Source organism: Sinohyriopsis cumingii, chromosome 6 (assembly GCF_028554795.1).
Source record: "Sinohyriopsis cumingii isolate HCF-2022 chromosome 6, ASM2855479v2, whole genome shotgun sequence".
Lineage (NCBI taxonomy): Eukaryota > Metazoa > Mollusca > Bivalvia > Unionida > Unionidae > Sinohyriopsis > Sinohyriopsis cumingii.
The window spans coordinates 90114243-90129082 of record NC_142966.1 but is presented as its reverse complement, the minus strand read 5'-3'; the positions used below and the strand labels follow the sequence as shown (position 1 = coordinate 90129082).

At 35.3% G+C, this 14840-nt stretch overlaps 1 protein-coding gene across 1 annotated transcript in view; it reads right to left on the bottom strand.

Annotated features, from left to right (window-relative positions):
* Nucleotides 1-14501, bottom strand: part of LOC149797418 (syntaxin-binding protein 4-like) — a 104956-nt gene extending 90455 nt beyond the window's left edge. The window contains exons 1-4 of the mRNA XM_089962208.1: nt 14427-14501; nt 8321-8487; nt 4251-4339; nt 3701-3796 (exon numbers count right to left, since the gene is read on the bottom strand). Coding sequence (XP_089818334.1) covers nt 3701-3796; nt 4251-4339; nt 8321-8385 — 250 coding nt within the window. The 5' untranslated portion in view covers nt 8386-8487; nt 14427-14501. The remainder of the gene's footprint in view (nt 1-3700; nt 3797-4250; nt 4340-8320; nt 8488-14426) is intronic.
* Between the last annotated feature and the right edge of the window lie 339 nt (nt 14502-14840).

Below are 14840 nucleotides of genomic sequence, written 5' to 3'. Positions count from 1 at the left end.
ACTGAGGTGTGCAGACAAGTTGAAAGGGCAGTTACAGAGCTTAAAGCATCTGAGCTTTTTCAATTTTAACCGCAAAGAGTAACAACAATAAAACATCATCATCAGTAATGTCAGGACATGATGTGGATTAAGTGACACGGAATGCCAACATATGGCATATATCAGGTTGAGATTCACCTAGGCATTCAACTTTCCTTCCACAGAATGGTAAGCTGTCCCGTCAATGATCCTAGCAATTCTGGCTGCTGCCTCTCAGGCATGCTCATTACCTGATTTTTCAGCAAGAAGGAAAATTGACAACAATGCCAAGCCTAACATCGAAGACGTGGTGTCAACATTTCAAACCAGCTCTGACTGGCATGAAATACATTCTTGTCAACTTTGTGAAAAAGTGGGGCACACATGTTAACTGCTGATATTAAATTCTTATCTAAATCCAGGAGTTAAGTATAGAAGACATCAAAGTGTGTTTTATACCAGCATGATGAAAATGTTACCAGTATTTAACTTTCAGAAAAGAAAGCCTTAGCATTCCTGGATCACAAAGTCTTCAAGACAGTCATCAATCTCTCTGATCTTCACTGACTGGGGAAGCAGAAGCAGCCACAACAATGGAATCCATTCCTCATCATCAATACCTACCAAAAACATTGACCTTATAATTATGCATGGTGGTAGGGGGGAGGGCATTCTGAAAAAGGCAACACCCTTGCTACATCTTCAACGGCAGCCTTAAAGCTGAACTCAGTTCGCTCTTTGGTCAGATCTGAATGTTTTAGCTCAGGAGGATCTTCACACTCACAGTATGTAGTGTCCTGTTTATGTTCTGCTGCCATATCCATATAGACCATCCATGGCGGCATCTGTGTACATACCTGCCATAAAATGCAGTATTTAACACATTAACCCCTGGTGACGAGTTAATATGTCTGGAGGTAGTAGCCTACTGCTGAGCTCTGCAGCGTCAGGGTCATGCATGATACACTAAAGTGGGTGGTATTATAGAAAGGTAGACAGATGTAGCTCTACAATGATACCAAATAATCTGGAGTTTCTAGTTGCACTACAAAATACAGAGGGAAAAACCTCATTTTTTGGACCTGATGTTTTCTACCCAAAATTAGCCAGTGATTGTAATCCGATTTTGTGTCCGGATTTTAGACTTTTTGGTCTCAGATCTAAGGCAAACCATGAACTGCGAACAGACAGATGAGCCTTTGCAAAAAGTAGGATAAGATGGGAATTTGGAATAAAGAGTGGTCTCGATACAAAAATAATGGGTCCGTTTAGACAAAAATGTTTTTATAAACAATCCAACTTTTACCCTTCTGCTCATGCGAGAGCCAAATAGCCAATGAAAAATGATGTTTCTAACATAACTAAGCAGTATGTTATTGAAAGATCACCTGGGATTTGGTATTTTCGAATGTATTCAGAAATAGCTTTCAAAATGTGTTTCCTACTCGAATTTCAGGCGAAAATCACAAAAGCCTCCAGGGGTTAATGTGTTAAATGAAAAACACGATTTGGACTACCAAATCCACGCCATGATCAGGTTTTGAAAAATACAATTTTCAGGAATCTTAGCCCCAAAGTTTTTTCAACAAAAAAATCCTGCTAAATTTCTTGACCACCATGATATATGCCTGTAATCTATCTATGAACAGAAAAACAGTCCTGCTCGAAGTTCAGCTATCCTTAGGGCATACAGCTGTTACAAAGGCAGTTAAAAGGTAATGTCAGATAAACAACCACCTGTCCGAGATAACTTAAATGGCTGACAATAGGTAGGGTGATGTTTTGTGTCAAATTCTGCTGTGGAAGAGTCCATTTCAATAATTTGTAAGGTAAAGTATGCAAATTAGAACCACCCAATATATCTGACATTAGGTTCATCAAGAAGACATGCTGAAGAACAGATGTTATAACACATCACTGCAATGAATGAGAATGCTGAAGCCAACTTTAATAAAGTTTATGATCAGTGCCCATGTTTCTTTGATGTCAGATTTTTACTCCTTACATAAAATGTAAAACGTAAAACGTGATTATTTCAGTCACTGAAATGGTGTTCAAGTGTGTTTTATTTTGATGTTGTTATTGTTGTTGTGGGGTTTAACGCCATTTTTCAGCACACAATTGGCTATTCATGGCGGCCAGTATTAATGGTGGAGGAAGAACCCGGGAAAACCCCGGAAAGAACCACCGACCCACGAGAAGCTACTGGCAAGCTTTCTCACATACCCGCATTGGCCGAATCCGAGACTCGAACCCACGCAGACAGAGGTGAGATGGCAGTGATCCGTAACGGACAGCGCTTTAGACCACGCGGCCACATGGGGCCCCAGTTTTATTTTGAAGAATGTGACTGAGGAAGCAATATGCTATCAGCAAAGCACAGCAAAAATAATTTCAAAACTTCAGGTATATGGAGTTAAGCTTATATCTCTTAGGGGGATTTGCATGAATGAACTTACAACAAAGTAGTTCAGGTTTACATTTAATATAATTTAATATAATTTACTTTTGATTGGGTACCTACTAGGTAACCTCTATCATTAGCAAGGTGAAGTACATTTAGAACATTAAGGGCATGACAATCATCTCTTTTCACTGAAATGCCAATATACCCAAACAAAATGGATATAGTAACAATGCAGCATGTTAGTAAGTTGCATAAAACAACACCAGTTAGTGAGTAAGCCACCAATAGGCAGTGATACCACATGGATTCAATGACAGAGTGTTGTATAATGTGGTTTGAATAGACAAAGTCTGAGAATATGATAAATTAACAAAAGTGTTGGAAGAAAACCCAAAAATAATGTACAACACCTGTATAGGAATGATTTTTACACAATATAAACCCAAATTCCTGGACGGATGGCTAAAATTCAACTTAATATTGGCATGGACTTATGAGTGGTGTCTCATATTTCACATAATATTGACCGTACAACAGCGAGCTTAAAAAGGAGGGAAGGTAATGGGGAAGCTTTATTGCTCTTTGTCTATATGAAAACGACAGAAAAGACAGTTTTGTCTTTTTAACATGGCTGGATTTGGGGTGGGGTGGGGTAGCAGACTTATATCCCCAAATGCAAATGTGATTGTGGAACATATTCAAAATAGACACAATATTTTCAATATTACTGCCCTGGTTGCCATATTGGATGCCAGATTATCACCCTTTTCATTTAGGACCAAGTATACATTATTAGGAAATAGGAAAATCCATTTCTAGATAAGGAGCAAAAATAATATTTTCAAGATGGCCACCATAGCAGATATCTTTAAGTAAAATCCACAAGATGATATGAATATCTGTATCAGAGAAGTAGCAATAACATCAAAATGGCTGCCATGGTGACCACATTATATGTAAAAGCTGCATATTTTTTATTTAACTAGACCTTGTTATTAACGTCTTTAATGTTTGGTGGTCACTTCTCAGTAGTTTAGGAGTTGTAGTGATAACAAACTTGTGCTAACAGATGCCAAACACCATCACATTTATATGGTCTATAACCAGTGGAACTATGTTAAAAAAAAGCATATTACAATTGGACCACTCAGACTTTCTTTTATAGACTGGTGTCATGGTATATTTGCCTTCAAACCTGCCATTCTGAAGATATTTTTGGCACAAAATGATGTCTTTTATTGTCAGAGATTAGTGCTGAACCCAATTAGTGCTTACCTTCTAGGTCAGCCAGACCACCTGGCAAGATCCGCTTGATGAAGATTCCATAGTCCTCCTCCCCGTTCAGGCTGCAACCACCACATATTTTAATCCCTAACAATTAAATCATAAAATTACACCAGTAAGAACACCTTTAATTGCTTATTAATTCAAATGTACATGCCTTTCACATGGAGCTTTATTTGGAAAATTAAAGTATCATTTAAGAACCTCTACTGCTCGTCCCACACCAAAACTAAATATAAATCCATCCTGGATCATGATTCCAAAAGTTTCAATCTTAAATCATTAATTTATATTGTGCATGCTATGACTACATTGATAGTAAAACTTCCCCAAATCAGATGCATTTTTGTTTGTTTCATAGAGGTAGCCAGTATACAAAGGTTGTATTGTAGAATGGTCTTACTGGTACAAATATGTGTTAGGTCTGTAGAGGAATCCAGGTTACATAGGGTTAAATAAATATAAAAAATTATGTTTTATACTATGAATGAAATTTACATGTAAACATTTGGAGAATTATTTGTGACAATTATTCTATTACCTAGTCCTTTGGAGCAATTATCAAATGCAACCAATTCTGCATGCCTTATATGTTCCTTGTCTTCTTCTTCTTTTTGTACAGCTGACTCACTAAATAAATAATCAAATAAATAAAATGTCATGAGTATGATAGGTTATCATTACTTGTCACTAATTAGTGAATTAATATAACCCTTTTCTTTTGCATCATGTAGCCAGCAAACTTTCATTTTTTCCCACATTCCCAGACAAGATATTTTCCTGGTTCCAGTTTTGAACAATACTCTTCTATTTGGGCACCTGACATTTCCTTCAATCATACTTTTCAAAGAAAATACATGGAGAATCAGTATGGTGTAATATCTATCCAACTCCTCCTAAACCATTTCCAGTAATGGTCTGAAACACTGGGAATGGTTAGCAATAGGATTTTCGTGCCTTTTAACTTTTCTTTTATTCCACCATTATAAGCGGGTTCGCGAGTTATCAGAGCGTGAGTTATCAAGGGACTGGTGTAGTTTATTCACTGATCTTGTTCAAAGTTTTGCCTAACTGGTTTGTTAATCTATGAGATGTTAAACTCTCAAGTTGTCCATTCAGTAAAATCTCTATATGCATGTTAAGACATAAAACAAAAAAATTAATTTAATGTTGAATATTACAACATATAACATTAACCCTGAAAAGCAATTACTCTGACAATCAACTAAAAGTATATACAGATAAAGGATCTGATACTGGTCACCTGGCTTACATACATGTAACTGAACAGTTGACCTTGTCACCAAGCATGGCTATGCAGTCTTGTAAGAACACAAACTATTTACCAAACTTTATACCATGTTGATTTTATGTATTGTACTATATCCTGATAAAATGTCTTAATCAAAATATATGCATAATTTATATTACATGGATTTTATGTATTGTACTATATCCTGATAAAATGTCTTTCTATGCATAATTATTATCCACAGTCTCATGCTAATAACTGAAGTCATTAATAAAAATAAACCTATCTAATAAAGTAAAATATTGTTTCAAGAGTAACACGCTCAGTCAGTCAATGAAATGCAAAATTACTTCACATATGCAATGCATTGAAATGCAATGTGAAACACACAAGAAGTAGTGAACAAGCAATTTTGGACCACTCATTGAAAACTTTTGGTAACTAACATTAATGCTAGTAGCAGTAAACTTTTAGCAACTATCTCAATACTAAAGGTAATCATAAATAACTTTATTTGACTACCAGCAGCAGCTGTTGCTGAGGACACCATGATTTAGAGGTACCATTTTCTTTACAAATGTCAGGCAAATCAAAAACTTTGGCAACTAGCATCAATGTCAGCTATGATGACTGGTGGATAGCATACCTCAATTAAAGGCATGCAAGTGTTTAGTACTGCATTGATTAAATATGTTTCACTGGAGAAATAATACGTTTGTGGTTGAAACTAGGTATTAAAAAGCTGCGGTGACAGTGGTGTGTAAACATATACTGCTCGGTCCATGGACAGGCAAAGGAATGGTGACAGTTTGTTCTGGGGTCGGTCAGTCAGTGTTGGTGGTAGACATAGCATTTTTCCATGTTGGAACATAAAAAGCCAAGGTATCGAAGCAATCTGCCAAGGTTCATTCAGAACGTATGTGATTTTGATCTTTAACGAACCTTTAACAATTCTTCAGTCATATCAATATGATGTCTGTAGTGTGGCAGTTTATAGTGACGTCTAGCACTGAGGCATCATGCTGCAGACATGTAGCATCATATCCCACCCAGTCACATTAACCTGACACCAGGCTGAGCATCGAGCAAGGCAGCTGCAGTATTAGTTTTATAAATCTTTGGTATGACTCGGCTGAGGTTTAAACCTGCAGCATCCCACACCCAAGGTGGATGCTCTAACCACTGTGGCCACCCGAATGGTCACAGGTTCATTCAGAGATGCTGGCGCAGAATAAATGGTGGTGTTTTACCTATCATAGGCACCAGTCAATTAGGGACTGAAGGCCCCACCAGTGCACCAAGGAAAAGGCAACATGCATAAAACTGCCAACCAGGTCCAATGTGGCTTTGGGAATTGATGCAGAAGTCACAAGCATGCTCAAAAGGTTTGGAATTAGTTCAGGTGACAAAAACTGGCAGACTACCATGACATCTACCTGAAAATGGATATGCTCCTGATGGCAGACACGTTTAAGGCCTTCCACACCACCTAAATGACAAACTATAGCCTGGACCCTGACCACTACTAAATCTCTCCAGTGATGAGCCAGGATGCATTACTGAAGATCACAGGCACTCAGTTCAAACTGCTCACAGACATACACCTTTTTGTTGACAGATGGTGAGCTGCTGGAACATGAAGTCAAACAATCAACTATATGCTGCCACAACCCCAGCAAACCTAGCACATGGATTACCTACCATGATGCCAGCAGCTACTATGGCTGGGCCATTATGCAAAGCCTACCTATTTTTTAGCAATTAGTGCAGCAAGCAAGCCAGCAGCCATGCATTATAATTGAAGATGAGCACACTTGGTGGATAACAACAATGAGGCCCTGGCACATGCAAATATGTTTTAGGAGGATAAGCAATCTTGGACAACAAATGGTGAGCAGCAATTCTCACCATACTTGGGCTATGTGGCAGTACATCATCATGAAGAGCACTACGTAGGAAAGTTTGGATATCTGCTTCAACAAACATCAGTTGAGTTTATAGAGTATGTCAATGTGTCTGTGGATCCATACACCTCTAGACAGAAGAAATTCTTCGATAAAAACAAGCACAGATGGATGGCGATCAATTGGGTTGAGATGTATCACGATGTAATTGAGGAATCCATCCACCTATGCAGTAGCCCAAAATGCCAGTAGCCCAAAAACCACACACTGTTAGTCACCAAAAGTTTTCTATGCTTAGTATTCATGCTAGTCACCAAAGGTAATCTTTCACTAGTGTTTAAGGATGGTCACCAAAAGTTATCTACAACTAGCTTGAATGCTAGTCAAGAAACGTTTTCATCAGTGGTCCAAAACTGCTATTTCACTACTAATTATAGTCTGTGATGTGATACATATAGATGTACATAATGAATAATGGGGCAAATAACTTGTAATTACTCCTAGCCATTGAAAATTGAAAGTAACTTTTATATGGTAAATATTATTTTGAACCAATTATCTGCCCTAAATATTGATGTATCAAAATGGCAGAATTCTCAAACCATTAATACACTGATGAATCATTTCACCCCTCCTCATTAATATGCATTGATCCTGCTAACTTTAAAAAGACCACAGTAGGATCAAAATCATGGTAAACTCAGCCAATCACATGCAAGATCACCTCATAAACAGACACACATTTCACTTATTACCAAAACAGTCCAAAGTCTTGGTGATATAAGCATATATTGCAAGTTTGATCAAAGACGGTTTCTAGAGTGGTAAAATGCATTGCCATTACCTGTAAGATTACATCATTAATGGATCTTGCTCCTCAGCAAACCAATCCAATATCTGGATGCTAATATTTCTAGTTCAATCAAAATCAGATCAGAAATATGGCTTTTCAAGTGGCAACAACCTCAGCCATTAGATGCAGGATTAACTCATTAATATGCATGCATTTCATTCATTATAGAAATTACATATGATCTTTATAATGGCAATGTATATTCCAAGTTTGAGCAAACTGGACTGGAAACAGGGCTTATAGAATAGTAACAAACTTGGCCAGTCAGATTCAAGTTCACCTCAGTGAAATGGATGGATCACACTCATTATCAAATTCATCCAAGATCTTCAAGTCCAAAAATGAGCTAAACTGACAGATTGAAAGAAAAGTTTAAACAAAGAAGGAAAAATTGACTGCTATAGGGTTTGCATGTTGTGAAAATAAAATGATGAACAAAAGAGATCCCTAATCACAATTTCCCTGGAGGTCTCAAAAAACTATTTAGCTGGTACTTTTTAATTGGTGGCAAGAAAATAAACAGCACAAACTCTGAATAATACAATATGTCCAATGCAGTAAAGATCTGTCATCAAACATTGATAAAATAAAATTAGTCTAACCTTCTGACAATTAAGTCTTGCAAAGTTTCTTTCTCAGTCAGTACGCAAGTTATTGACATTTTCATCTGTATTTGTTTGTTATTTCTATCAAACTTCCCCCATACTCATTGCATTTGTCACCAGTTCATTTCCATGACAATTGCTGGACTCCAATTTACCTGCTAAAGCTGAAATAAAAGAAATTGGGAGTCATCACTGATGGAAAGGATGAAGAACAATCCTTTGCATATAATGAAATGTAACCTTGATACAATAAATATTTACTAGCGATGGATGCAGCCAACTGCATGTATGATAAAGAGACTGGTCGAGTATCTGTGAGTGGGTAAAATTTTGTCCCCAAAGATAATACTGTAATTACCTTTGAGGTAAAGTCTAAATGTGGGTAAAATTTTGTCCTCTAAAATAATACTGTAATTAACTTTGAGGTAAAGTCTAAATGTGGGTAAAATTTTGTCCCCTAAAATAATACTGTAATTAACTTTGAGGTAAAGTCTAAATATGGGTAAAATTTTGTCTAAAATAATACTGTAATTAACTTTGAGGTAAAGTCTAAATATGGGTAAAATTTTGTCTACAATAATACTGTAATTAACTTTGAGGTAAAGTCTAAATATGGGTAAAATTTTGTCCTCTAAAATAATACTGTAATTAACTTTGAGGTAAAGTCTAAATGTGGGTAAAATTTTGTCCCCTAAGATAATACTGTAATTAACTTTGAGGTAAAGTCTAAATGTGGGTACAATTTTGTCCCCATAAAATAATACTGTAATTAACTTTGAGGTAAAGTCTAAATGTGGGTAACATTTTGTCCTCTAAGATAATACTGTAATTAACTTTGAGGTAAAGTCTAAATGTGGGTAAAATTTTGTCCTCTAAAATAATACTGTAATTAACTTTGAGGTAAAGTCTAAATGTGGGTAAAATTTTGTCCCCTAAGATAATACTGTAATTAACTTTGAGGTAAAGTCTAAATGTGGGTAAAATTTTGTCCTCTAAAATAATACTGTAATTAACTTTGAGGTAAAGTCTAAATGTGGGTAAAATTTTGTCCCCTAAGATAATACTGTAATTAACTTTGAGGTAAAGTCTAAATGTGGGTAAAATTTTGTCCCCGTAAAATAATACTGTAATTAACTTTGAGGTAAAGTCTAAATGTGGGTAAAATTTTGTCCTCTAAAATAATACTGTAATTAACTTTGAGGTAAAGTCTAAATGTGGGTAACATTTTGTCCCCTAAGATAATACTGTAATTAACTTTGAGGTAAAGTCTAAATGTGTGTAAAATTTTGTCCCCGTAAAATAATACTGTAATTAACTTTGAGGTAAAGTCTAAATGTGGGTAAAATTTTGTCCTCTAAAATAATACTGTAATTAACTTTGATGTAAAGTCTAAATGTGGGTAAAATTTTGTCTAAAATAATACTGTAATTAACTTTGAGGTAAAGTCTAAATGTGGGTAAAATTTTGTCCCCTAAGATAATACTGTAATTAACTTTGAGGTAAAGTCTAAATGTGGGTAAAATTTTGTACCCATAAAATAATACTGTAATTAACTTTGAGGTAAAGTCTAAATGTGGGTAAAATTTTGTCTTCTAAAATAATACTGTAATTAACTTTGAGGTAAAGTCTAAATGTGGGTAAAATTTTGTCCTCTAAAATAATACTGTAATTAACTTTGAGGTAAAGTCTAAATGTGGGTAACATTTTGTCCCCTAAGATAATACTGTAATTAACTTTGAGGTAAAGTCTAAATGTGGGTAAAATTTTGTCCCCATAAAATAATACTGTAATTAACTTTGAGGTAAAGTCTAAATGTGGGTAAAATTTTGTCCTCTAAAATAATACTGTAATTAACTTTGAGGTAAAGTCTAAATGTGGGTAACATTTTGTCCCCTAAGATAATACTGTAATTAACTTTGAGGTAAAGTCTAAATGTGGGTAAAATTTTGTCCCCTAAAATAATACTGTAATTAACTTTGAGGTAAAGTCTAAATGTGGGTAAAATTTTGTCCCCATAAAATAATACTGTAATTAACTTTGAGGTAAAGTCTAAATGTGGGTAAAATTTTGTCCCCATAAAATAATACTGTAATTAACTTTGAGGTAAAGTCTAAATGCAGGTAACAACATGTATAGCAGGGTGTATTCTAATATATGTTAAAAAAAAAATACAGACTTCAGTACTATAAAAAAAATTGCCATACTGAAAACAATATAAATGAATATACACTGAAATCTGAGAAATCAAATCACTGTATGTACATAATCCAAAGAAAATATCAACATTAAGTCATTCTGGATGTACTATACAGAAACAGGAGTACAACCTGTAACATTCAACACAATGAATCGAACATTCTGATTTGTTCTCTTTATTCTTATTGGTTATCTTAATCTTGTTAAAATACTAGGTATTTAATTGACCCATGCTTTTTGGGATCAAATTGATTGATTAAGAGACCATAACAAGCACAGTCTCAATTGGAGGACCGTGGGACCTAAAAACACTTTTGAGGCTCAAAACCAACCCAACACTGGGAATATGGGAAGTATTAAATCATACCTGCATTATAATAATTCTTTGTTACATGTTATTAGAATAAAAGGGCTTTATAATCACATGGTACCTTTAGTTTCCCACTGAAAAAAGGTTTTGTCTCTGTTCTAAATGATTGGATCCTTGTGCAGCATATTTACAAAATGAAACCAGAATAAATGGAACAACCCAATTTCTTTCTCAACAAAACCTGAAAAAAGTGTTATTAAAAAACAAAAAGCATGATTCAGTTGAAATTGGTGTACTAAAAGAGATATATCAATCGCCTAGTTTAATGATTAAAGAATAAACAGTAAAAATGTTACATTGACGCAAAGTCAGTGAAATGTGAAGTGTCACAAGTCGAGGAATAACAGTATTATACAACTCATAAAACACCAATGTGGTCATGAGCTGCATGCAAAAATTTAACATAAAATGTAAAATATAGGTCACAATGACTTTCTTTCGATGTAAGGGTGCGATACTGTACAAATATGGATGCACACAATCATGAAGTTTGGTGATTCTGGCATGAACAGTTTTTCAGACGGGACCCAGTGACAAATATTTTATCAATGAATTGTCCCTCTGTGTAACCATGCCCAAATAATCTCTGTATAATTCCACAGTTAAGTACATGTTGGGTGATTGCCGTTGGTGAGAGGCCACACTAATCAATGTGTCTGCTACTCAGTATAGTAATCACAGTCCACATCACCAGCCTCTCAGGGAAAACATTTAAAGAAACAAAACTCACGAATGTTTGTCTTTCATCACCTTCGTTTTGACACAATGTTTATGATCCAGTACAAGTATTATGCTTTCTCTTTGGTCACTTTAAGAAATAGTTCCTCGTTGTAGAGCATGTAACAGATACTTTGGTTGGCTAACTTTAGCTAAAGGAATATGGCATTTAAATAATTAACCAATCACAACTGTTCCTGCATATTACACTGGCTTCAAGGATGATGGCTTAACAAAAATCTCACAGGGAAAGTTAACAGCTGCATTCAAATTTATACGCAGGATTAAGAGTGTAAGATTAATGATACCATGAACTGTAATGCTGAAAACAAAGAAGTTTCTGGTCTGGAATAGCCAACAACTAGAAAGTTGAATGACAACAAGACACTGTCAGAAATGAAAAATTTCTTATCTTTTTGTTGGTTTGGGTTTAATGCCATTCTTCAGTGTGTGATAGGCTAGACATGGCAGCCAGTATAACTGGTGGAGGAAAAACCTGGGAAAACCCTGGTAAGAACCACTGACACACAGGAAGCTACTGGCAAGCTTTCTCAAACCCAGTTTTCTTGGTTAAGCCCAAGACTCAAACCCATGCTGACAGATGTAAGATGGCAGTGATCAGTAAAGGAGAGCACTTTCAACAACTCTGCCACCCAAGCCCCGAATTTCTTGATCTCAAACAGTTTAAACATGAGTGTTAACATGTGTGAGACATTCCATTGGCAGGACTGAGGGTGAGTTGCAAGTATTGTATGCAATTAGGGCTAACTATGTGGGTGGAAACTTCAGTATTTTTCTGGGCAACCAGAAAAACCTGATGTATAACAATATTTTCAAAGCTGACTGCCTAGAGACAACCATGGATTTTCCAAACTTTCTGCCCCTAAAGAATGACAGTGACCTGTTTTTGAAATGATGGCGAGGTACAAATCAAGATACATTCACTCATCAAATTTTGTGGCTCTTTTTGTAAGAGCAGGGCTTTCAACAGAATTTCAGGAAAAGGAATCCTGAACTCTGTGTGTGTGTGTGTGATTGTGGGTGTGTGGGGTTGTGAATCTCCATTATTATATTAAACAAAGAAGGAATGAAAAAATATACCAAGCAGCAACATATGTGCAAAACAAATAATTCACAATAAATATGTTAATTAGTAAATAGTGTTAAATGCGCCTAATTGAGCCTAAGAAATAATGATGGGATAAAATGGGGCTCTATAGAAAAAAATGAAACTAATATTGGCACATGTATGGTACCTAAATAAATGTAGCTTGAGACTAGTTTTCAACTGCTGGCAAGATGAATTAAAACACTCTTTAGGTACTCATACTCAAATATCACCATTCAAATGGAACTTTTACCTTTTTTTGTTCATTTTCTTTATTTTCATAACAGGTCTGTTTCAGTGATATACATTTGTCACATGATCATAGCACTAACAGAGATGTATGCAATCTTCTAATTTATGATTCTATTATGAACAGAACATTTTCCCTACAAAAATTCTTCTTTTTTTTCTTCCTAAACACAGGGAATTTGGGAGTAAAAATATAGTTTTTCGCTTGACACATCATGTTACGGCAAGTATGATAAAAGACACATCAAGACCTATGAGATAATCTACACACCATACTGCATGTGAATTGTGCAATGTTCCTGAGCTATACTTGTTACAAAGATCATTTGAAATTAATTAGCCATATCTTTAAAACTACTTGTTGGATTTGAATGATTTTGATATATAACTGAATTTACTTTTCAGGGGTCAAATCAAAATACCCTGATAATATTAAATCACATAACTATTCCCATTCACATTATTGGCAATGCTCAGCTATACTACAACCCCTTTCAAAAGATCTGGGCAGTGATTATTGGTTCTTTCAAGCCATACATGACAGACCATCCTGCAGTTAAGTTATGTGATGAATGATTATATAATTATGATTATATAATGATTAAAAGATAAAAATGGCATAACTATGTACAATCAGCCAGGTGTGGGCTCTTGATTTTCATTTAAAAGTTAAAGTGAAAAATAAAAATATTAAATTCCTTGCAAAAAATGTTCAAATGGCAAAGTATTCTTTTACCTCAAAAAAAGTTGTGTTCAACTAATACAATCAATGCATATGGTTCTTTTTTCAAATGAATTATAGGAAGCCATGTTTTTTTAACCCAAGCCCCCACCCATCTCAAAAGTTACATTGTTAGTCCTTAAGATGTACTTTCCAGACGGGCAAGCTACATCTGGATATTTTCCAGCCTGTGTAAAAATTAGCTTGCCCCAGGACACAGGAAATGGGAATTTCAAAAGTCTGTATTTCAGTACAGGTAACCTGTGATGTTTGTGACCCAATGTAGGTGTGCAAGAACTCTGATGAGACCACTGCCTTGAGTCTATTTTTAAAAAAATAAAAAAAAATAAAGAAATGTTATACTCTTCTTCTCTACTATTTACAAAGCACACAGGGACCTATATCATTATTTACCTATAAATATACCTTCAATAATATAACATTTGGTATAAATAAGATGGCATCACGGCAATGAACTTGCTCCATTGTTTTAATTTGCTTTAGGTCCACCACAGAAAGCCGCATGAAACTTAAAACCTCGTTTAGTAAACGATCTACAATATTAATATTATAACTATCGGTGTCGTATCTCTAAAACTTCAAAGGATTACATTTCAGCAATACTGGGATGGGGAGGGGGTCGGGAGAAAAAATGGTGATCCATTTTCTGCTATATATAAACAGAAATTCTTCCATTTTTCCCAGCAGCATTCTTTTAATGTATGTAACATTTAGTACTAACCTTACAACTCGCACAAAACATTAAATCGCGATTTAATTTTCTGTTGGCATTATTGATGTTGGGCCCCGACTTGGAATAACGCAACAATTTGGAATCCATAAATGTTGCGCTCTTTCTTAAGAAACTGCGTGATCGTATCGAGCGACACAAATAGAAAGAGCGGCTGGTTTTTGTAATTCGACGTACATGGCCAAATTTTCGCACGCGTCGGAAATTGAAGATAAGTAAATAAACAAGTGGTTTTGTATCAGTTCCATTAGTGCCTTTACAATGATGGATGTTAAGAGACATGTTTTTAAATTCTTTTGCAGGAAAAATCCGTGAATAATAAGAAAACAAATAAATTTGTGACAGGGGATTTTGACAATAATGTACTAGATGGGAGACCTAAAGATGTGTCAGATTTCTGCAGCT